The sequence below is a fragment of the Tamandua tetradactyla genome, chromosome 11 (genome assembly GCF_023851605.1).
Source record: "Tamandua tetradactyla isolate mTamTet1 chromosome 11, mTamTet1.pri, whole genome shotgun sequence".
Lineage (NCBI taxonomy): Eukaryota > Metazoa > Chordata > Mammalia > Pilosa > Myrmecophagidae > Tamandua > Tamandua tetradactyla.
Genome location: NC_135337.1, coordinates 89907106 through 89921305, shown reverse-complemented (window position 1 = coordinate 89921305; position 14200 = coordinate 89907106). Strand labels below are relative to the sequence as shown.

At 57.8% G+C, this 14200-nt stretch overlaps 4 protein-coding genes across 6 annotated transcripts; 2 read left to right on the top strand and 2 right to left on the bottom strand.

Moving 5' to 3' along the window:
* Nucleotides 1-641: 641 nt before the first annotated feature.
* Nucleotides 642-2235, bottom strand: WDR83OS (WD repeat domain 83 opposite strand). The gene is made up of 4 exons (XM_077121707.1): nucleotides 2108-2235; nucleotides 1916-2021; nucleotides 1126-1223; nucleotides 642-1026 (listed from the first exon to the last, which is right to left on the bottom strand). The coding sequence occupies exons 1-4, from the start codon at nucleotides 2155-2157 to the stop codon at nucleotides 960-962; spliced, it is 321 nt and encodes a 106-aa protein (XP_076977822.1). The 5' UTR covers nucleotides 2158-2235; the 3' UTR covers nucleotides 642-959.
* Nucleotides 2236-6649, top strand: WDR83 (WD repeat domain 83). The gene is made up of 9 exons (XM_077121706.1): nucleotides 2236-2615; nucleotides 2698-2818; nucleotides 2903-3008; nucleotides 3253-3301; nucleotides 3392-3518; nucleotides 3870-3937; nucleotides 4027-4135; nucleotides 4218-4332; nucleotides 6336-6649. The coding sequence occupies exons 1-9, from the start codon at nucleotides 2513-2515 to the stop codon at nucleotides 6483-6485; spliced, it is 948 nt and encodes a 315-aa protein (XP_076977821.1). The 5' UTR covers nucleotides 2236-2512; the 3' UTR covers nucleotides 6486-6649.
* On the bottom strand, nucleotides 6517-10502 carry DHPS (deoxyhypusine synthase). Of its 3 annotated transcripts, none has more exons than XM_077121702.1 (9): nucleotides 9796-10376; nucleotides 9243-9407; nucleotides 8880-9001; nucleotides 8687-8783; nucleotides 8517-8603; nucleotides 7881-7986; nucleotides 7693-7796; nucleotides 6807-6932; nucleotides 6517-6724 (listed from the first exon to the last, which is right to left on the bottom strand). In XM_077121702.1, exons 1-9 carry the CDS (start codon nucleotides 10000-10002, stop codon nucleotides 6629-6631), a joined length of 1110 nt encoding a protein of 369 aa, XP_076977817.1. In that variant the 5' UTR covers nucleotides 10003-10376; the 3' UTR covers nucleotides 6517-6628. The 3 variants fall into 3 exon arrangements, with proteins under 3 accessions (XP_076977817.1, XP_076977819.1, XP_076977818.1); XM_077121704.1 differs by lacking the exon at nucleotides 9796-10376 and adding an exon at nucleotides 9521-9633; XM_077121703.1 differs by lacking the exon at nucleotides 7693-7796 and having other exon boundaries at nucleotides 7862-7986; nucleotides 9796-10502.
* A 2952-nt stretch (nucleotides 10503-13454) lies between these two features.
* On the top strand, nucleotides 13455-13934 carry GNG14 (G protein subunit gamma 14). Its single transcript, XM_077119598.1, has 3 exons — nucleotides 13455-13490; nucleotides 13615-13707; nucleotides 13809-13934. Exons 1-3 carry the CDS (start codon nucleotides 13455-13457, stop codon nucleotides 13932-13934), a joined length of 255 nt encoding a protein of 84 aa, XP_076975713.1.
* The last annotated feature ends 266 nt before the right edge of the window (nucleotides 13935-14200 follow it).

Here is a 14200-nt window from a genome sequence, read left to right as displayed (position 1 = left end):
CGGCGGGAAACGCCAGGAGGGTCCAGCCTTCCGGGCCGCGTCGCGTCTCAGATTGTCGCGTCTCAGATTGTCCGTGTCCCCATGAGACAGGGATCTCAGATTTTTCTATGGTCCCCGGGTTGCCTGGCTGGGGCGAGGACGGATGAGGGGCGTGCAATGGGGTCCTGGGGCATCCCGCCTACTGGGGTCTTGGAGGCCCCCAGCTGGGCTGGAAGCAGGGCTTGCTCGTTGCCTGCTCTGACCTGTGGATTCTGGGGAAGCTGGGTAAACGAATTGCCTTCCGAGTGCTGGGGAGAAGAGGCACCCAGCCTGGCTGAGGGGGCTCTCAGGAAGCTACGTTCAGAATCTCTGCCTCTGGAGTGAGGATCCGAGAGGAGGAGGGGCCTGAGCCGCCCATGCCCTTCCCAATTCCAGTCTATCTAGATCGCAGCCTTTATCCTATTTCTCTGATAAGGAAACTGAAACCCAGATTCTTCAGCTCAGCAGTGCCTTCTGCTGAGCTGCCTGAGGACAGGAGTCACTGTCCCCTCCCAGGCACCTGACTTCAGGCACGAGGCATGTGAAATAAGCAAATGACCCCGGGGCCCTATCCCAGGTCTGACTGAAATCCTCTCCAGTGCACCAAAAGAGAGGTCAAAGAAGAGAGCCAAAATGAAAAACTTTATTAACTGTTTCGACAAGAAAATAGGCAGAAGAGCCTAGAAACATGGATAACTCCTCCAGCAGCAGGCAGGGTGGAGGAGGCAGGAGGGCAAGCCTACCAAGTTTCCCTCTAGGAATATGCAAAAGTAGGGCCCAGGCAAAGGGTCAGGTTCCCTCCATTCAGCTGGGGCCCCAGAGGTCTCCTCATCCAGGAAAGCCCAGTACAGAAGCTGAGGGCAGGAGGCTGAGCAGCCAAAACCCAGGCCTGGGGGAAGGTGGATAGAGGCGGTCCAGGATTGGACCCCTCTGCCCTGGTATCACCAGGGGGGCGTCATGGGTTGCGGGTTCTGCAGATAGGACATCACCACAGCAGAGATGGAAAGCCTGAGATGGGAGAGAGGTGTTAGGTGGGATCCAGAATAGGCAGGCCTGGATACCCCCTCTGCTACTCAGGAGCCCCTCCTCTTCTAGGCCCCGCCTCACATGAAGCTGCTCATCATCTGCTTGGTGTCCTCGGAGCTCCGGGAGTTGGCAAAGCTGATGAAGGAGCAGTAGACTGCGACCCAAGCACACCACTTCAGCTAGGGAGGGGTAGGTGATGGGTGGATTAGATTGGTGAGTGGCTCCCCAATGTGCCCTGCAAGCCCGAGGCCCAGTCCCATACTCCCCAAAACCACTTTCAATCCCCTGATACCAGCTGGCACAGCTCAGACCCTGTCCCCTCCCCGAGTCCCCCAAAAGTCCCACCCCCTCTTAGCCCACTTCAGGTACCCCGTTTCTGGGCCTATCCCCTGACCTGCATCTCTGGCCCTACCCGTCCTACCTCAGGCCCAAGAAGACTGGCCTTTGACGCTGCCCATCATAGTAAAGATGTGACATTGTCCATCATTTCTCCACCTGTCCCTTCAAGCTGCTTCAAAACCTGGTGCTGGCTCAGACCCACCTTCCACTTACCCACTCTGGCCCTGCCCTCTAGATACCCCTGCGGCTCTGTCTTTCTGGGCCCAGCGTCACCCCAGCCCCACCCCTGGCCAAGATCAAACTCTGATCCTCCTTCCGCCTGCTCATTGCCCTCGGGGCTCCTACACCCCTGCCCCGCCCGTGGCGCAGGCTCTGAGGCTAGACCCCGCCCCCCCCCCCCCCCCCCCCCGCCAATCTCAGGCTCCATCCCTCCAGCGCCGGCCCTTTGCCTCGCTAAACCGCAAACCTGCCACCTCCCCCGGCCTCCTCCTCAGGCCGAGCTTCGCCCCGGGAAGGCCATGAGCCTGCCCACCTTAAGCATGAGGCCGCACATGCTGAAGATCATGCCGAGGAGGTTCATGTAGTCCGGCGTCGGGTCGTCCAAGGCCGGGTTACACTCGCTCGGCGGTGGCTTGTACCTGCGGCAGGCTCAAGAGTCAGGGACGCCCAAGTGCCACCCACCCCACAATCCGAGCCCCGTTGCCATGACGCTGGGGTTCCTCACCTCAGCACTTTGTTCGGCCTCCGTGGGTCCGACATATTGTTCGTGGACATCGCGAGTGGCGCGCCTCTTCCGCCGTGAAGAGACGACTTCCGGCGAGAAAGTGAGGGGGCTGCTTTTTAAGTAACACCCGTAGCGCTTCACTTCCGGTCCTCGCGGCTGGGACCAGGACAGGCCCCAGTTAAAGAACGAAGCTTTAGAAGGGGCCAAAAACACTCCCTGAAAACAGGAAAGGCGGGGGCGCGAGATCTGGAAACGGGCTTCAATATTTCCAACACGAGCTCCAAAAAGACGAAATTTGAACCCGGAAGTGAACCGGAAGTAGGCCGTGAGGGACAATAATAAGGTTACACCCGAGCGAGCACTCGGAAGCCTCCGTGCAGGCGGACGTGAGGCGGCGACAAAGCGATGGCTTTCCCTGAACCAAAGCCGCGGCCACCCGAGCTGCCGCAGAAACGATTGAGGACGTTGGACTGCGGGCAGGGGGCGGTGAGAGCCGTGCGATTTAACGGTGAGCGCCCTCATCTTTGTTCTGGGTCCTCCCCCCACCGCCTGAAGTCCGCGGCCCAGTAACCCCCGCCGGTGTTTCCCAGTGGATGGCAACTACTGCCTGACGTGCGGCAGCGACAAGACGCTGAAGCTGTGGAACCCGCTGCGAGGGACGCTGCTGCGGACGTACAGCGGCCACGGCTACGAGGTGCTGGACGCGGCCGGGTGAGCCGGGGGTACCAGGCCGGCATCGGGGCGCTGGGGCCGGGATCCGAGATCGACGCTCACCTTCCGTGCACGCCCTTCCAGCTCCTTTGACAACAGCAGTCTCTGCTCCGGAGGCGGGGACAAGGCCGTGGTGCTGTGGGACGTGGCATCAGGACAGGTCGTGCGGAAATTCCGGGGCCACGCGGGGGTGAGTGCGAGCAGGAAGACCCTCATTGAAGCGGGGGTGGCCTAAGGGACCTGCGTTAACGCATAGATGATGTCAAGGACAAGCCGTGTGGCACTCACCAATCCCAGCCCCTGCAGTTCCCCGGAAGCCTTTTGTCACCCCTGCCCCCAGCCTTTTCCCTTGCTTTTATCTGCTCTGGGAACCCTGCCTTTATCCCAGTCTCCCAAAGTCCAGCCCCCTCTGACTGGTGGTTCCCATTTCCCAGAAGGTGAACACAGTACAATTTAATGAAGAGGCCACGGTGATCCTGTCGGGTGAGTCTAAAGCCTTAAAAGGGGGAACCAGGGTGCTCCCCCCAGTTTCCCCCACCCCAACCTGACTTCAGCCTCACGTCGGCCCCACAGGCTCTATTGATTCCAGCATCCGCTGCTGGGACTGCCGCTCCCGGAAACATGAGCCAGTGCAGACGCTGGACGAGGCCAGGGATGGCATATCCAGTGTGAAAGTCTCTGACCATGAGGTCCTGTCAGGGTGAGTGGAGCCAGGAGCTTACTCCTCCCCAGGTGCCACTGTGAATCACAGCTGCTGCTGCGCTGAGATTAAAATCTACTCTTGTCATAAGGCCCTGCCAGGTCTGGCGCCTGCTGACCTGTCGGTTTTTATTCATTCATGTACCTCACACTTCAGTTCATTTCGATTGTGAGTAAGGGTTTTGCACGGCCTGCCCTGCACAGGACCTTCCAGGGTGGCAGTGAAGGGCCTACAGGAGAGCTGGCCAGCCTTGTTCTCTGGGCCCTGCTGGAGAGGTGGGGGGTAGGGACACCCAGGCCTGGAGCCATTGGGCCCAGGCCACACTTCAGCTGGATGCACCGTCTCCTGCAGCTCTGTGGATGGCCGGGTGAGGCGTTATGACCTGAGGATGGGGCAGCTCTTCTCAGACTACGTAGGCAGTGAGTTTGGCCCAGGGTGGAGGGACGGACGGGCAGAGAGGCAGCAAAAGGGGCCCCATTCTCACCTGCCTCCCCTCCCCTCCCCCCAGGTGCCATCACCTGCATCTGTTTCAGCCGGGATGGACAGTGCACCTTGGTGTCCAGCCTGGACTCCACGTTGCGGCTTCTAGACAAAGACACGGGGGAGTTGCTGGGCGAGTGAGTCTTGGGGTTTGGGGGACTCTGCCTGCCCCACTCTGACTTGCAAGGCCCACATCCCCCCGACCCTGCCCATCTGCAGGTACATCGGCCATAAGAACCAGGAGTACAAGCTGGACTGCTGCCTGAGTGAGCGGGACACACACGTGGTCAGCTGCTCGGAGGACGGGAAGGTTTTCTTTTGGGACCTGGTGGAGGTGAGCTCCTCCCCACCCCACCCCCCAACTATACATGTAGTCTCTTTCCACCCCCATGCCACAGGCCCTTAACCTGGGTGTGAAAAAGGGAGTGGATGTTCCAGCTGGGGCCTTGAAGGTTGAATAAGAAAATAGTCAGGGAAAACATTCCCAATAAAGGGAACAACATGTGCAGAGGCTTGGAGGAGTGACATGTAGATCAGGAGACAAATTTGGTCACCATTATTCGTGGATTCCATATCTGCACAGTCACCTACTTGCTAAAATTTATTTGTAATCCAAAAACCAACATCCACGGCACTTTGGCCGTCGTTCACAGACACACATAGAGTAGCCAAAAAATGGAGTTGCCCAGTGCACACATTCCCAGCCCAGGTGGAAGGAGGTGACACTTCTTCCAGCTCTACCAGTAAACAGACATCCTTTTTGTGGTCTATTAGCGTCATGCTGTTTGCATTTTCTGCTTTCTGTTGGTGATTTCTCTGTTTAAAATGTCTCCCAGCAGTAGTGCTGTCTAGTATTCCTAAGCACCAGAAGGCTGGGACGTGCCTTACAAAGAAAATACGGATGTTTGATTAGATTTGTTTAGGCTGAGTTCTAAACAGTTCTGTGGGCCGTTGAGTCCTTGTGAACAAATACACAACATGTTTTAAATAAGGTGTCCTTAAACAGAAACACATAAATCAAGCTATATTTTCATGAAAGTATGATTGAAAGCTAGCTGGAACCTAACCCTGCATATTTCCTGGGAGCCATGGTTCCCTCTTTGTCTATAGTTCACAGCAACTTTATGGGGCAGAAAACTGCTATGACTAATTCAAATCAGCTGTGCGAATTCTTCAGGCTGGCAGGAGTGACAGGAGCAGCAGGATCAAGATCAGGCAGGGCCCTGAATATCAGGCTAAGGAGCCAGGAGCTCCCTGGGTGAGGGGGAGCCGAGGGGGACATCTGATCCCTGACCAAACGGGACTGTGGTTGTTCAAGAAACCTCAACTGCATCTGCACAATACCACAGTTCACAGCCATGAGCCCAGTCCTTGAAGAGTCCTAGTCTGATGGGGGAGGCAGGCTGGGCACAGTAGGGTAGGGGCCAGGGAGCTCACAGGAGGTGACATTGGTACCAGGGCTTGGCTGGGACAATCGGGTCTCCTGGAGGGCTGGGGGAAGAGCAGGGGCCCTGGAGATTTGCTCTCACTCTGGGAACCGAGAAGAGTGTGCACATGTCCCATCTACTTCTTGAGGACCCTGTAGCCCTGAAGTTGCCCCAGAGGAGAGGGACTGGCTTACTTGTGGAAACACATGTCTTTCTATGTCTGCATAGTGAGGAGGGAGACAAAGGGCACTGGGACTGCAGAGTGGGCTGGCTGGGGGGATAGTGGTGGGGGGACGAGGACACCGGGAGCAGGCCACGACAGGCTCCCAGCAGCGTGGGGACTATGAAGGGGGGCGGAACTGTTTTGGACATGTCCTAAGGGCAGAGCCAATAGGATATACCTGGCAGAGGGATGTGAGGTGAGAGGGGGAAAAAAAAAAGACCCCCAGTGTGGCCTCAGCCCCTGGAAGGACATGATGATGCAAGAGTTAGGGTCCTGGGTATTTTAGTTTGCTAAAGCTGATGAATTGCCACATACCAGAAATGGGTCGGTTTACTCTGTTTTCTGTGTGTCCTCTCTCACCTCTCGGGACTTTTTTCTCTGTATTAAACTCTCATAAAGGACTCCACTAAGAGGATTGAGACCCATCTTGAATGGATGGATCACGTCTCAATTGAAATAACCAGAGTCTCCACCTCCAGTAGATTTACACCCACAGAAATGGATTCAAAGAACATTATCTTTTCTGAGATAAATAACAGCTTCACACTACCATGCTGGGTTTGCGGTGTTTGGAGAACAGTCTGACATGGGTAGCTAAAGGTCAGGGGACACTGACCAGCCTTGGGTCCAGTTTCTGACATCTGGGAACCTGCCCACTGATAATACTCCTGCTCATTTGCCCCACAGGGTGCCCTGGCACTGACCCTACCCGTGGGTTCTGGGGTGGTGCAGTCGCTGGCCTTCCACCCCACCGAGCCCTGCCTGTTGACCGCACTGGGGGGCAGCGTCCAGTGCTGGCGGGAAGAAGCCTATGAGGCTGAGGGCGGAGCAGGCTGATGCTGAGGTCGCCCCAAGGACAGACACAAACTGGAAGGATGGCAAGGACCATTTTATAACAGACACTGCTGGCCGAGGAAGGGAGGAAGGGGATTCACACTAATAAATAGAGGAGGGGGACGGCCCCCCGCGGCCTTGGCCCTTCAGTCCTCATTCTTCTCTGGCATGAAGGCGTCTATCTTCCGTGCAAAGGTTTCAGCCACAAGCAGAGGGAAAACCAGGGAGGCGTCAGCGTAGATCTGTGGGGATTGGGGGCCTGGTGAGCCTGTGATCCACACCCAAGGCCTGGAACCCTTTCCTGCCCTCACCGCCAGCCCTCACCTTGACCGGCTGTGCGTCCACCCTGATCTTGCCCCAGGAGACGGCTTCATCTGGCCGGGCGCCTGAGTCGGAGCCATCAAACTCCTGGGCTGTGTTGATGTAGACGGCATAGTCGGCTCCGTTCCGCTGCAGGGAGGGGTAGGACGGGCCAGGTCAGCCACTCGCAGAAGAGACAGAAAGACACAGGCAGGAGCGGGTAACTGGCCAGAGCTGGTGGGCATATGGCTGCGAGCACGTCCCAGATTTAGAAAGCGATGCCCTGGCTCACGTGAGGGCCCGAAGGGCTGCTGGGTAAGCAGTGGGGGGCATTTCCTCGACCCACCCAGGACCAGGTGTCAACAGGCCTCCTGCCACCTGGTCAACAAGAGCTGCTACCAACCCTGTCTTCAGAACAACCTGCAAGACCCTGCTTCTCCCTGCTTCCTGATACCCGCCTGGTCTGGGACAAAGGCAGATGCCTCCTCCCCCCACAAGCACAGAGCAGCCAGAGGGCACCTGTGAACACCTGCATCAGGTTACATCCCTGTTGTGCTTAGAGCCCTCCATGGCTCCCACCTTCCTCAGAGTAAAAGCCAAAATCCTATGCACGGTCCCAAGGCTCCACTCCACCTGCCCCATCACCCCCCCACGCTCTGGCCGTTTCCTATACCAGGAACAGCCCTCCTCCCACCCACTCGGGCACTCACAGGTCACACTTCCTAAAAGAGCCCCCCTCATGCACCCCTTTTTCTTGCCACCCTGTCACAGCACCCATGTGCTTCACGTGTCGCCTCCCTCCCCCACTAGTCTCCAGAGGCCAGGAGGCCTTCCCATCCAGTCCACACCTGTCTCCCCTCATGTGGGAGAAGGCCCACTTCATGGGCACAGCTCCCACACTGGCTCTCACCATGAGGTTGGCATTGGCAATGTGGTGCTTGACCAGGCCCCCGCCCAGGATGATCATCCCCGAGTGCTTGGCGAAGATGGCCTGGGTGTTGATGAGCCTCAGGTCTGGGGGTGTGAGGGGCTGTGTTCAGGCTTGGGGCCCAGCCGGCCCGCCTCCCCCTGACCCCTACCTGTAGCCCCAGCACACACCCTCCACGATGTCCAGGACCAGGCCCGGGTTCTTGTAAGAATGGAAGAAGATCATGTCGCCCAGCGAGCCATCCGTGAGCGCCGGGCTCAACACAGGGATGTGGTTCTGGGGGAGGGAGGGCAGGACAGGGCTTGGGGCCCGGAGCCTGGTGCGGGCAGCCTGGTGCCTCTCCCTGTTGCATCACTTCCTCCCTGCCTGACTGGGGGCAGAGGGCTTAACTTCTCTGGGCCTCAGGTTCCTCAAGAGCACTACAAGGGATAATAGTACCTCCCCTCCTACCCCCAAAGATGATGCCCATTTAACAAACCACCCAAAACACTTAGGACAGCGCCTAGCAACTAAAAGGCAGTAGCTTGTGTTAACTGACAGATGCCTAGACCTCCTGGCCTCTGTGGGGTGTGGACCCTCAGGCACCCATAGGGGCCTTGCTAAGCACTGTCCGGACTTAAGCTCCCAACTGCTCCCAGGCAGCCCAGGAGAACAGATCCGCTCAACAGCTGGGTGATGTCTAACAGAATTACTTAACTGCTCTGTGCCTAAGGCTCCTCACCTTGAAATGGGGGCAATGAGAATGAGGACACCATCCCCCTGTGGAGAGGAAGGAAGCTAACACGTGCCCCGAATCAGCCCCTCACCTTCTGGGCCCAGTAATACACCGACTCTGAGTTGTTGATCTCCTTGCCAAGCCGGGCAATCATCTTGGAAGGAGTCCACTTCACACCCTAGGAGGAGACAAGGATGAGCCCGCACTTCCTGTGGCTCCCACTGAGCCACCCTCCCCCCAGGGGGTGGGCCCTGGCCCCACCTCTGTGTTCTGCTCCAGCACCATCTGGTCCAGGATGGGCATCAGCCAGTCCTCAAATTTGCAATAATTGTCATTAGGCACCAGCAGGTTCCCAATCCTGGAGGCAGGAGGAGGTGGACATCAGGCCTCAGGGCCCTGGGGCCAGCCCCCTTGCCCAGCACCACCCAGGCCACCCAGCACCCCTCCCCCACACCTGTTGATCCCATTCTCCCGGAGCTCCTTCCCCCTGAGACTGAACTCCCCCAGGTACGTGGGTGCCAGGCACTTGATGAGATCCTCCTCCACACCCCCAGCTGTGGTCACCAGGACGTCCACCTGTGGCCAGAAGGTGGCAACGTTGGCCAGGGAAGGGGATCCCTGCCCTCAGCCTGCAGGTCTCCAAACCCCCACCTTCACCCCAAGACCCTTAGGGGCAGCGCTGCTGCAAAATCAACTGCATCCTGTCCCTCTGCTTAGGACCGACCCATCTCTCCATCATCTCACTAAAACGTTCGATGATCCTTTTGACCGCTGAGACTCAGAGGGCGTCTAGGCCCCAACCCTGCCAGGTTCCCACCATGTTATGCTGCACGAGGTAGCGGATGGACTCGCGGACGCCCGAGCTAATGAGGTTGGACGTGTAGCCCAGGAAAATGGTGCAGCCGGTGAGCGGGCGGCGGCTCCGGGTCAGGTCCGCATGATGGTCCTCGTCCTGCGACAGCGGCTCCAGCTTCTTTTCGATCTGGGTAGAGGGGCCCGATGGGCTTGAGCTCAACCCAAAGGCCCCGGGTAGGTCCCAGAGGCAGACCCCGCCCCCAAGGCCCTGCCCACTCAGGAATCGGGTACCACTTGTACCTGGTGCCAGGCCCCGCCTCCTTCCCCGCCCAGACCTCAGGGGAGGGCTCAGGAGTAGCCGCCTTTCTGGAGTCAGCATCTCCTTTGCAAGTCTAGCCCTCATAGAAACGCTCGCCCAGGACAGGCCCCGCCTCTCTCCGGCGATTGGACCGCCCCATCGGATGGCACGCCCCACCCAGCCCGCAGGAAGTCCCGCCCCCTAACCCAGGTACAGCACGGGTCCCCCGGCAGACCACGCTCCTCCCCGGGCCCGGAAGTCCCGCCTCAGGCCTCACCATGGCGTTGACTTGCTCCACCGCGCGTCCGAAGTTGGTGGCCTGGAAGCCGGTGGTGCCGAAGGCCTCCAGCAACGCGCGGTAGTCCACGCCGCGGTTGAAGTCGTAGCCCCGGACCTGGGCGCTCTCGGGCGGCAGCGCCGTGCTGTGCTTCAGCACGGCGGCCAGCGCCGCCGCGGGCGCCCCTCCTTCCAGGGGGCCCTCCATACTATGCGGCGGCGCTCCCAGGTCACGGCCGCCCCCCGGCGGGCCTCCGGCGGCGTTTAACGTGCCGGGTCCCACAACCGCTTGCTTCTATTGCCGGAGCGCAGGAAATGGGGCTCGGGAAGACCTCGGGGAGACGGACCGGAAGTAGCTCAGTCACATGATTCTCTGTGGCGCCCAGGGAGTGGCCATGTTTGCGCGGCTGTACGGAAGCGAGGAGTCTATTCCCTGGTTTGCACGTTCTCAGCTTCATATGATTAGAGTCCTACCTTTACTGCTGCCTGCTGGAAACCAGCGCGTTGTGCAATGCTTCCGCCATCCAATTCTGTCTTGGGGAGAGTACCACTTCTTAGGCGTGGCCCTTGGGCAGGATTTGGGTCCCCAGGCAGAGTCAGATACAGTTTCCTGCCTCTCATCCTCTCTAGTCACATGGCACTGATCTCTGCTCATGCCACCACGTGCTGCACAACCCTTTCCACCGGCAGCTGCAGCTGTCACCTCTGGAAAGCCTTTCCTGACTTTCCAGACTGGCCCAAAGATCTCTTCTGACAGCTCTTCCCCCTCTCTTCCCCTCACCCCCGCCCCAGGGAGACTGTAAGACTCCTGAAGGCGGGTCTGTGGCTCCTGCATCCCTCTATGCGCATCTGTGCCGGTGTGAAAGGAAGTATGCCCCCTAAGAAAAGCCATGTTTTAATCAAAATATCATTTCGTAAAGGTAGAATAATCTCTGTTCAATACTGTATGTTTGAAACTGTAATCAGATCATTTCCCTGGATGATGGGATTTAGTCAGGAGTGGTTGTTAAGCTGAATCTTGATTGGTTTATTGGAGTCATATAAGAGAGGAAATATTTTGGAGAATGAGAGATTCAGAGAGAGCAACACTACGAAGCAGAGAGTCCACCAGCCAGCGACCTTTGGAGATGGAGAAGGGAAACGCCTCCCGGGGAGCTTCATGAAACCGGAAGCCAGAAGAGAAAGCTAGCAGATGACTCCATGTTCGCCATGTGCCCTTCCACATGAGAGAGGAACCCTGACCGTGTTCACCATGTGCCTTTGCAGATGAGAAAGAAACCTTCAACTTCATCGGTCTTCTTGAACCAAGGTATCTTTCCCTGGATGCCTTTGATTGGACATCTCTATGGACTTGTTGTAATTGGGACATTGTCTTGGCCTTAGAACTGTAGATTAGCAACTCATTAAACTCCCCTTTTTAAAAGCCATTCTGCTTCTGGTATATTGCATTCCTGCAGCTAGCAAACTAGAACAGCATCTCTCTAATTGTGCGCAGGCCACCCCTTTATTGCTGGCTTAAGATATGTGGAGGCATACTACGCCTTGGGCTCTGTGCTAGGTGCTGTGGGTTTAGCAGTGAACAAGACTGACCTCTGCCCCCGAGGAGCCCACAGTCTGAAAATTAACAGTGTAAATGCTATTCAGGACTTAAACAGGGTGACGTAGGAGAGTAATTGGGGTGATTGGCGACTTCAGTTGGATGGACAGGTAGTTGGGAGGTTTTGAGCCAAAACCAGAAGGCCAAGAAAGACCCACCGCTATGTGAAGAAATCAGGGGAGGGCATTCACCCCCACCCCCAGCAGTGCAAAGGCCCTGAGGCTGGCAATGAGCCCACTTTATAGGACAGACAGAACATCCTTCTTAACACCCTACTTGGGTCTCAAATTCAATACATCCTTCCCCTCTTCACCTAAATCTGATCCTCCCACAATCTTCTGCATCTCAACCAATGTCCTCAACCTCCACTTCTCCACTTGGCCAGAAACTATGGAGTTGAACCTGAGGTCTTCCATTTTCTCAGACCCCACACCCTTCTATCAGCACACCCACTAAGTTCTACCTATCAAATAGGTCCCAGGTACACGCACTTTTCTTCATTCCCGTGGCTTCCACACTGGGCTCCCTCCCCTCCAATCTGTCTCCCAACAGCAGCCGGAGAGCCCTTCTTTAAACATAAATCACATGCAGCATTCCTCATTAAAACTCTCTAAGGGTGACTTCCCCTTGGGATAAAATCCAGCCACTTCTCCCTGGCCTCTAGGGGCACCGCTGACCTGCCCCAACACCCGTTAGCTTCTGCTTGCTCATTTCTCTGCAGCTACATCAGCCTCCATGTGCCCCTGGAACCCTCCAGCCTCTCTCCTGACCTGCAGCTCCTTTGGGTCTCAGCTCATTTATCACCTTCTTGGCCTGCTTTGGCCACTCCCCTTTGCCCTCCCCTTGCTTTTATACAAAAATGTCTGCATTATAACGTGTATTTTATTCACTGGTTGTCTGTCCCTCCCCTACTAGAATAGCAGTTCAGTGAGGACAGGATTTTGTCTCATTTCACCATTTCACCTCCTGCTTTTTGAGCAGTATTTGGAAAATACAAGGACCTCAGCAAGTGTGCCGAATGAATGAATGAATGAAATCAAGGGCATCAGGCTGGTAAGTGAAGAATGAGAGACAGAGAGGGTGGTGCGAAAATGAATTCAGAGACAGCAGGAGAGTCCAGCCTAGACAGGACCCCGCGTGCACTGGTGAATCTCATTCTAAGGGGCAGCAAAACGTTGGGAGAGTCTCAGCAAGATCGAGAGCCTGTGATGTATTTTTTAAGAGATTCCCACTGGCTGCCTTGAGGAGAGCCGAGGTGTGACCTGGAGAGGGCCGGCAGGGCTGAGTCAGCTGCCCGGGGCCAGGCAAGCGAAGGGGGACGCGACCACAGGGTGGGCGGAAGTGACCAATGCAGAATCCAACTTGAAGGCTCCCCTGATGGCACTTGAGAAAGGATTTGGTGTGGGGATAACAGGAAGGAAGGGCAGAAAAGGATTTGGAGATTTGGCCCTGAGCAGTCGAGTGGAGGGTACTGCACTTCAACTCAGGGGAGGGGGGACATAAGATTTGGGCAGACAGATAACAGAGTCTAGCTTTGATTGAATTAAAGGATGTACCAAGGAAGGAGGTGGGACCTCAGGTCTGTAATTCAGGGAACGGCTGGGAAAGGGACTGAGGAAGTCCGCTCTCTGGGTGTATGGAGTCATTTGTACCCAGGCGGTGGGTGTAGACAGAAAGGAAAGGCAGGGCTGCCCTGCTGCAATCCCGCACACAGGGGATGGCAGAGCCTGGCCAAGGAGACGTGTTGGGGAAAGGATAGCAAGGGGTCAAGCAGACCATGGAGTGGCCAACCCACCCCACCCCTGCATTCCGCCTGCCAAGCCATTCAGCCTGCAGGGCTCCCATCCCCCAGGGATCTAGATGACACGTGACACCAGGGCCACCGCAGGGGCCTCCTGGGGCAGGGACCCCCTTGGCCCAAGCAGCAGCTGAGGCTGGTGACATTTCACTGCATGGTGAGGGAGCCTCCTGGCTTCAAAGCCTTGGCGGGGGGTGACGAGGAGGGGCTGGGAGAGGGGAGGCCAGGTGGGGGTGAGAGGCAGCCAGAACCCAGCTGGCGGTGGATGGGGCGGCCAGGATCGGCTGAGTCCTCAGCAGAGGTACAGTGGCCTTGGGGGGAGGTCAGGGAGCCGCTCCCCTGCAGTCCCCAGGGGCCTGAGGGCAGTACAGGGTCTGGGGCTCTGGGGCCAGGCCCCCGCCCACCCCCAGCTCGCCTTTCCCCAGATGTCCAGCAAGGTGGCCCTTGGCAGTGACATCGGGCAGGCCCGCCGGGCCGTGGAGCAGCTACGCATGGAGGTGGGCCTGGAGCGCGTGAAGGTGAGGGCCTGGCCCAGCGGGGTGGCTTGGGGCGCCCCGGGGGTGCAGGGCTCAGCTGAGCACCGGGGCGGGGCTGACGGGATGTGGGGGGGCGACCCCAGGTGTCCAAGGCGGCCGCCGACCTGCTGCAGTTCTGCACGGAGCAGGCCAAGAGCGACCCCTTCCTCGTGGGCATCCCGGCTGCCACCAACCCCTTTAAGGAGAAGAAGCCCTGTGCCATCCTGTGACCCAATAAACATGAAGTGACCGCTGCCCGGGGTGTGGCTGGGCCTGGGGAGGTGGGCGTGCAGGTGGCAGCATCCTTGTGGCAGAGGGTCGCAGGCCGCAGGGGGGCACTGGTCCCACTCCCTCCCTCGCCTCCCCACCCCCACAGGGCAGCGCCAGCGGGCTCCCTGCGCCAACACACATCACCCACGCAGAGTTGCAGCCCTAAAAACAGGTGCCTATGTCCTCAGGCCCTCCAGTCCCTGACCACACACTCAGGCCCACAGAC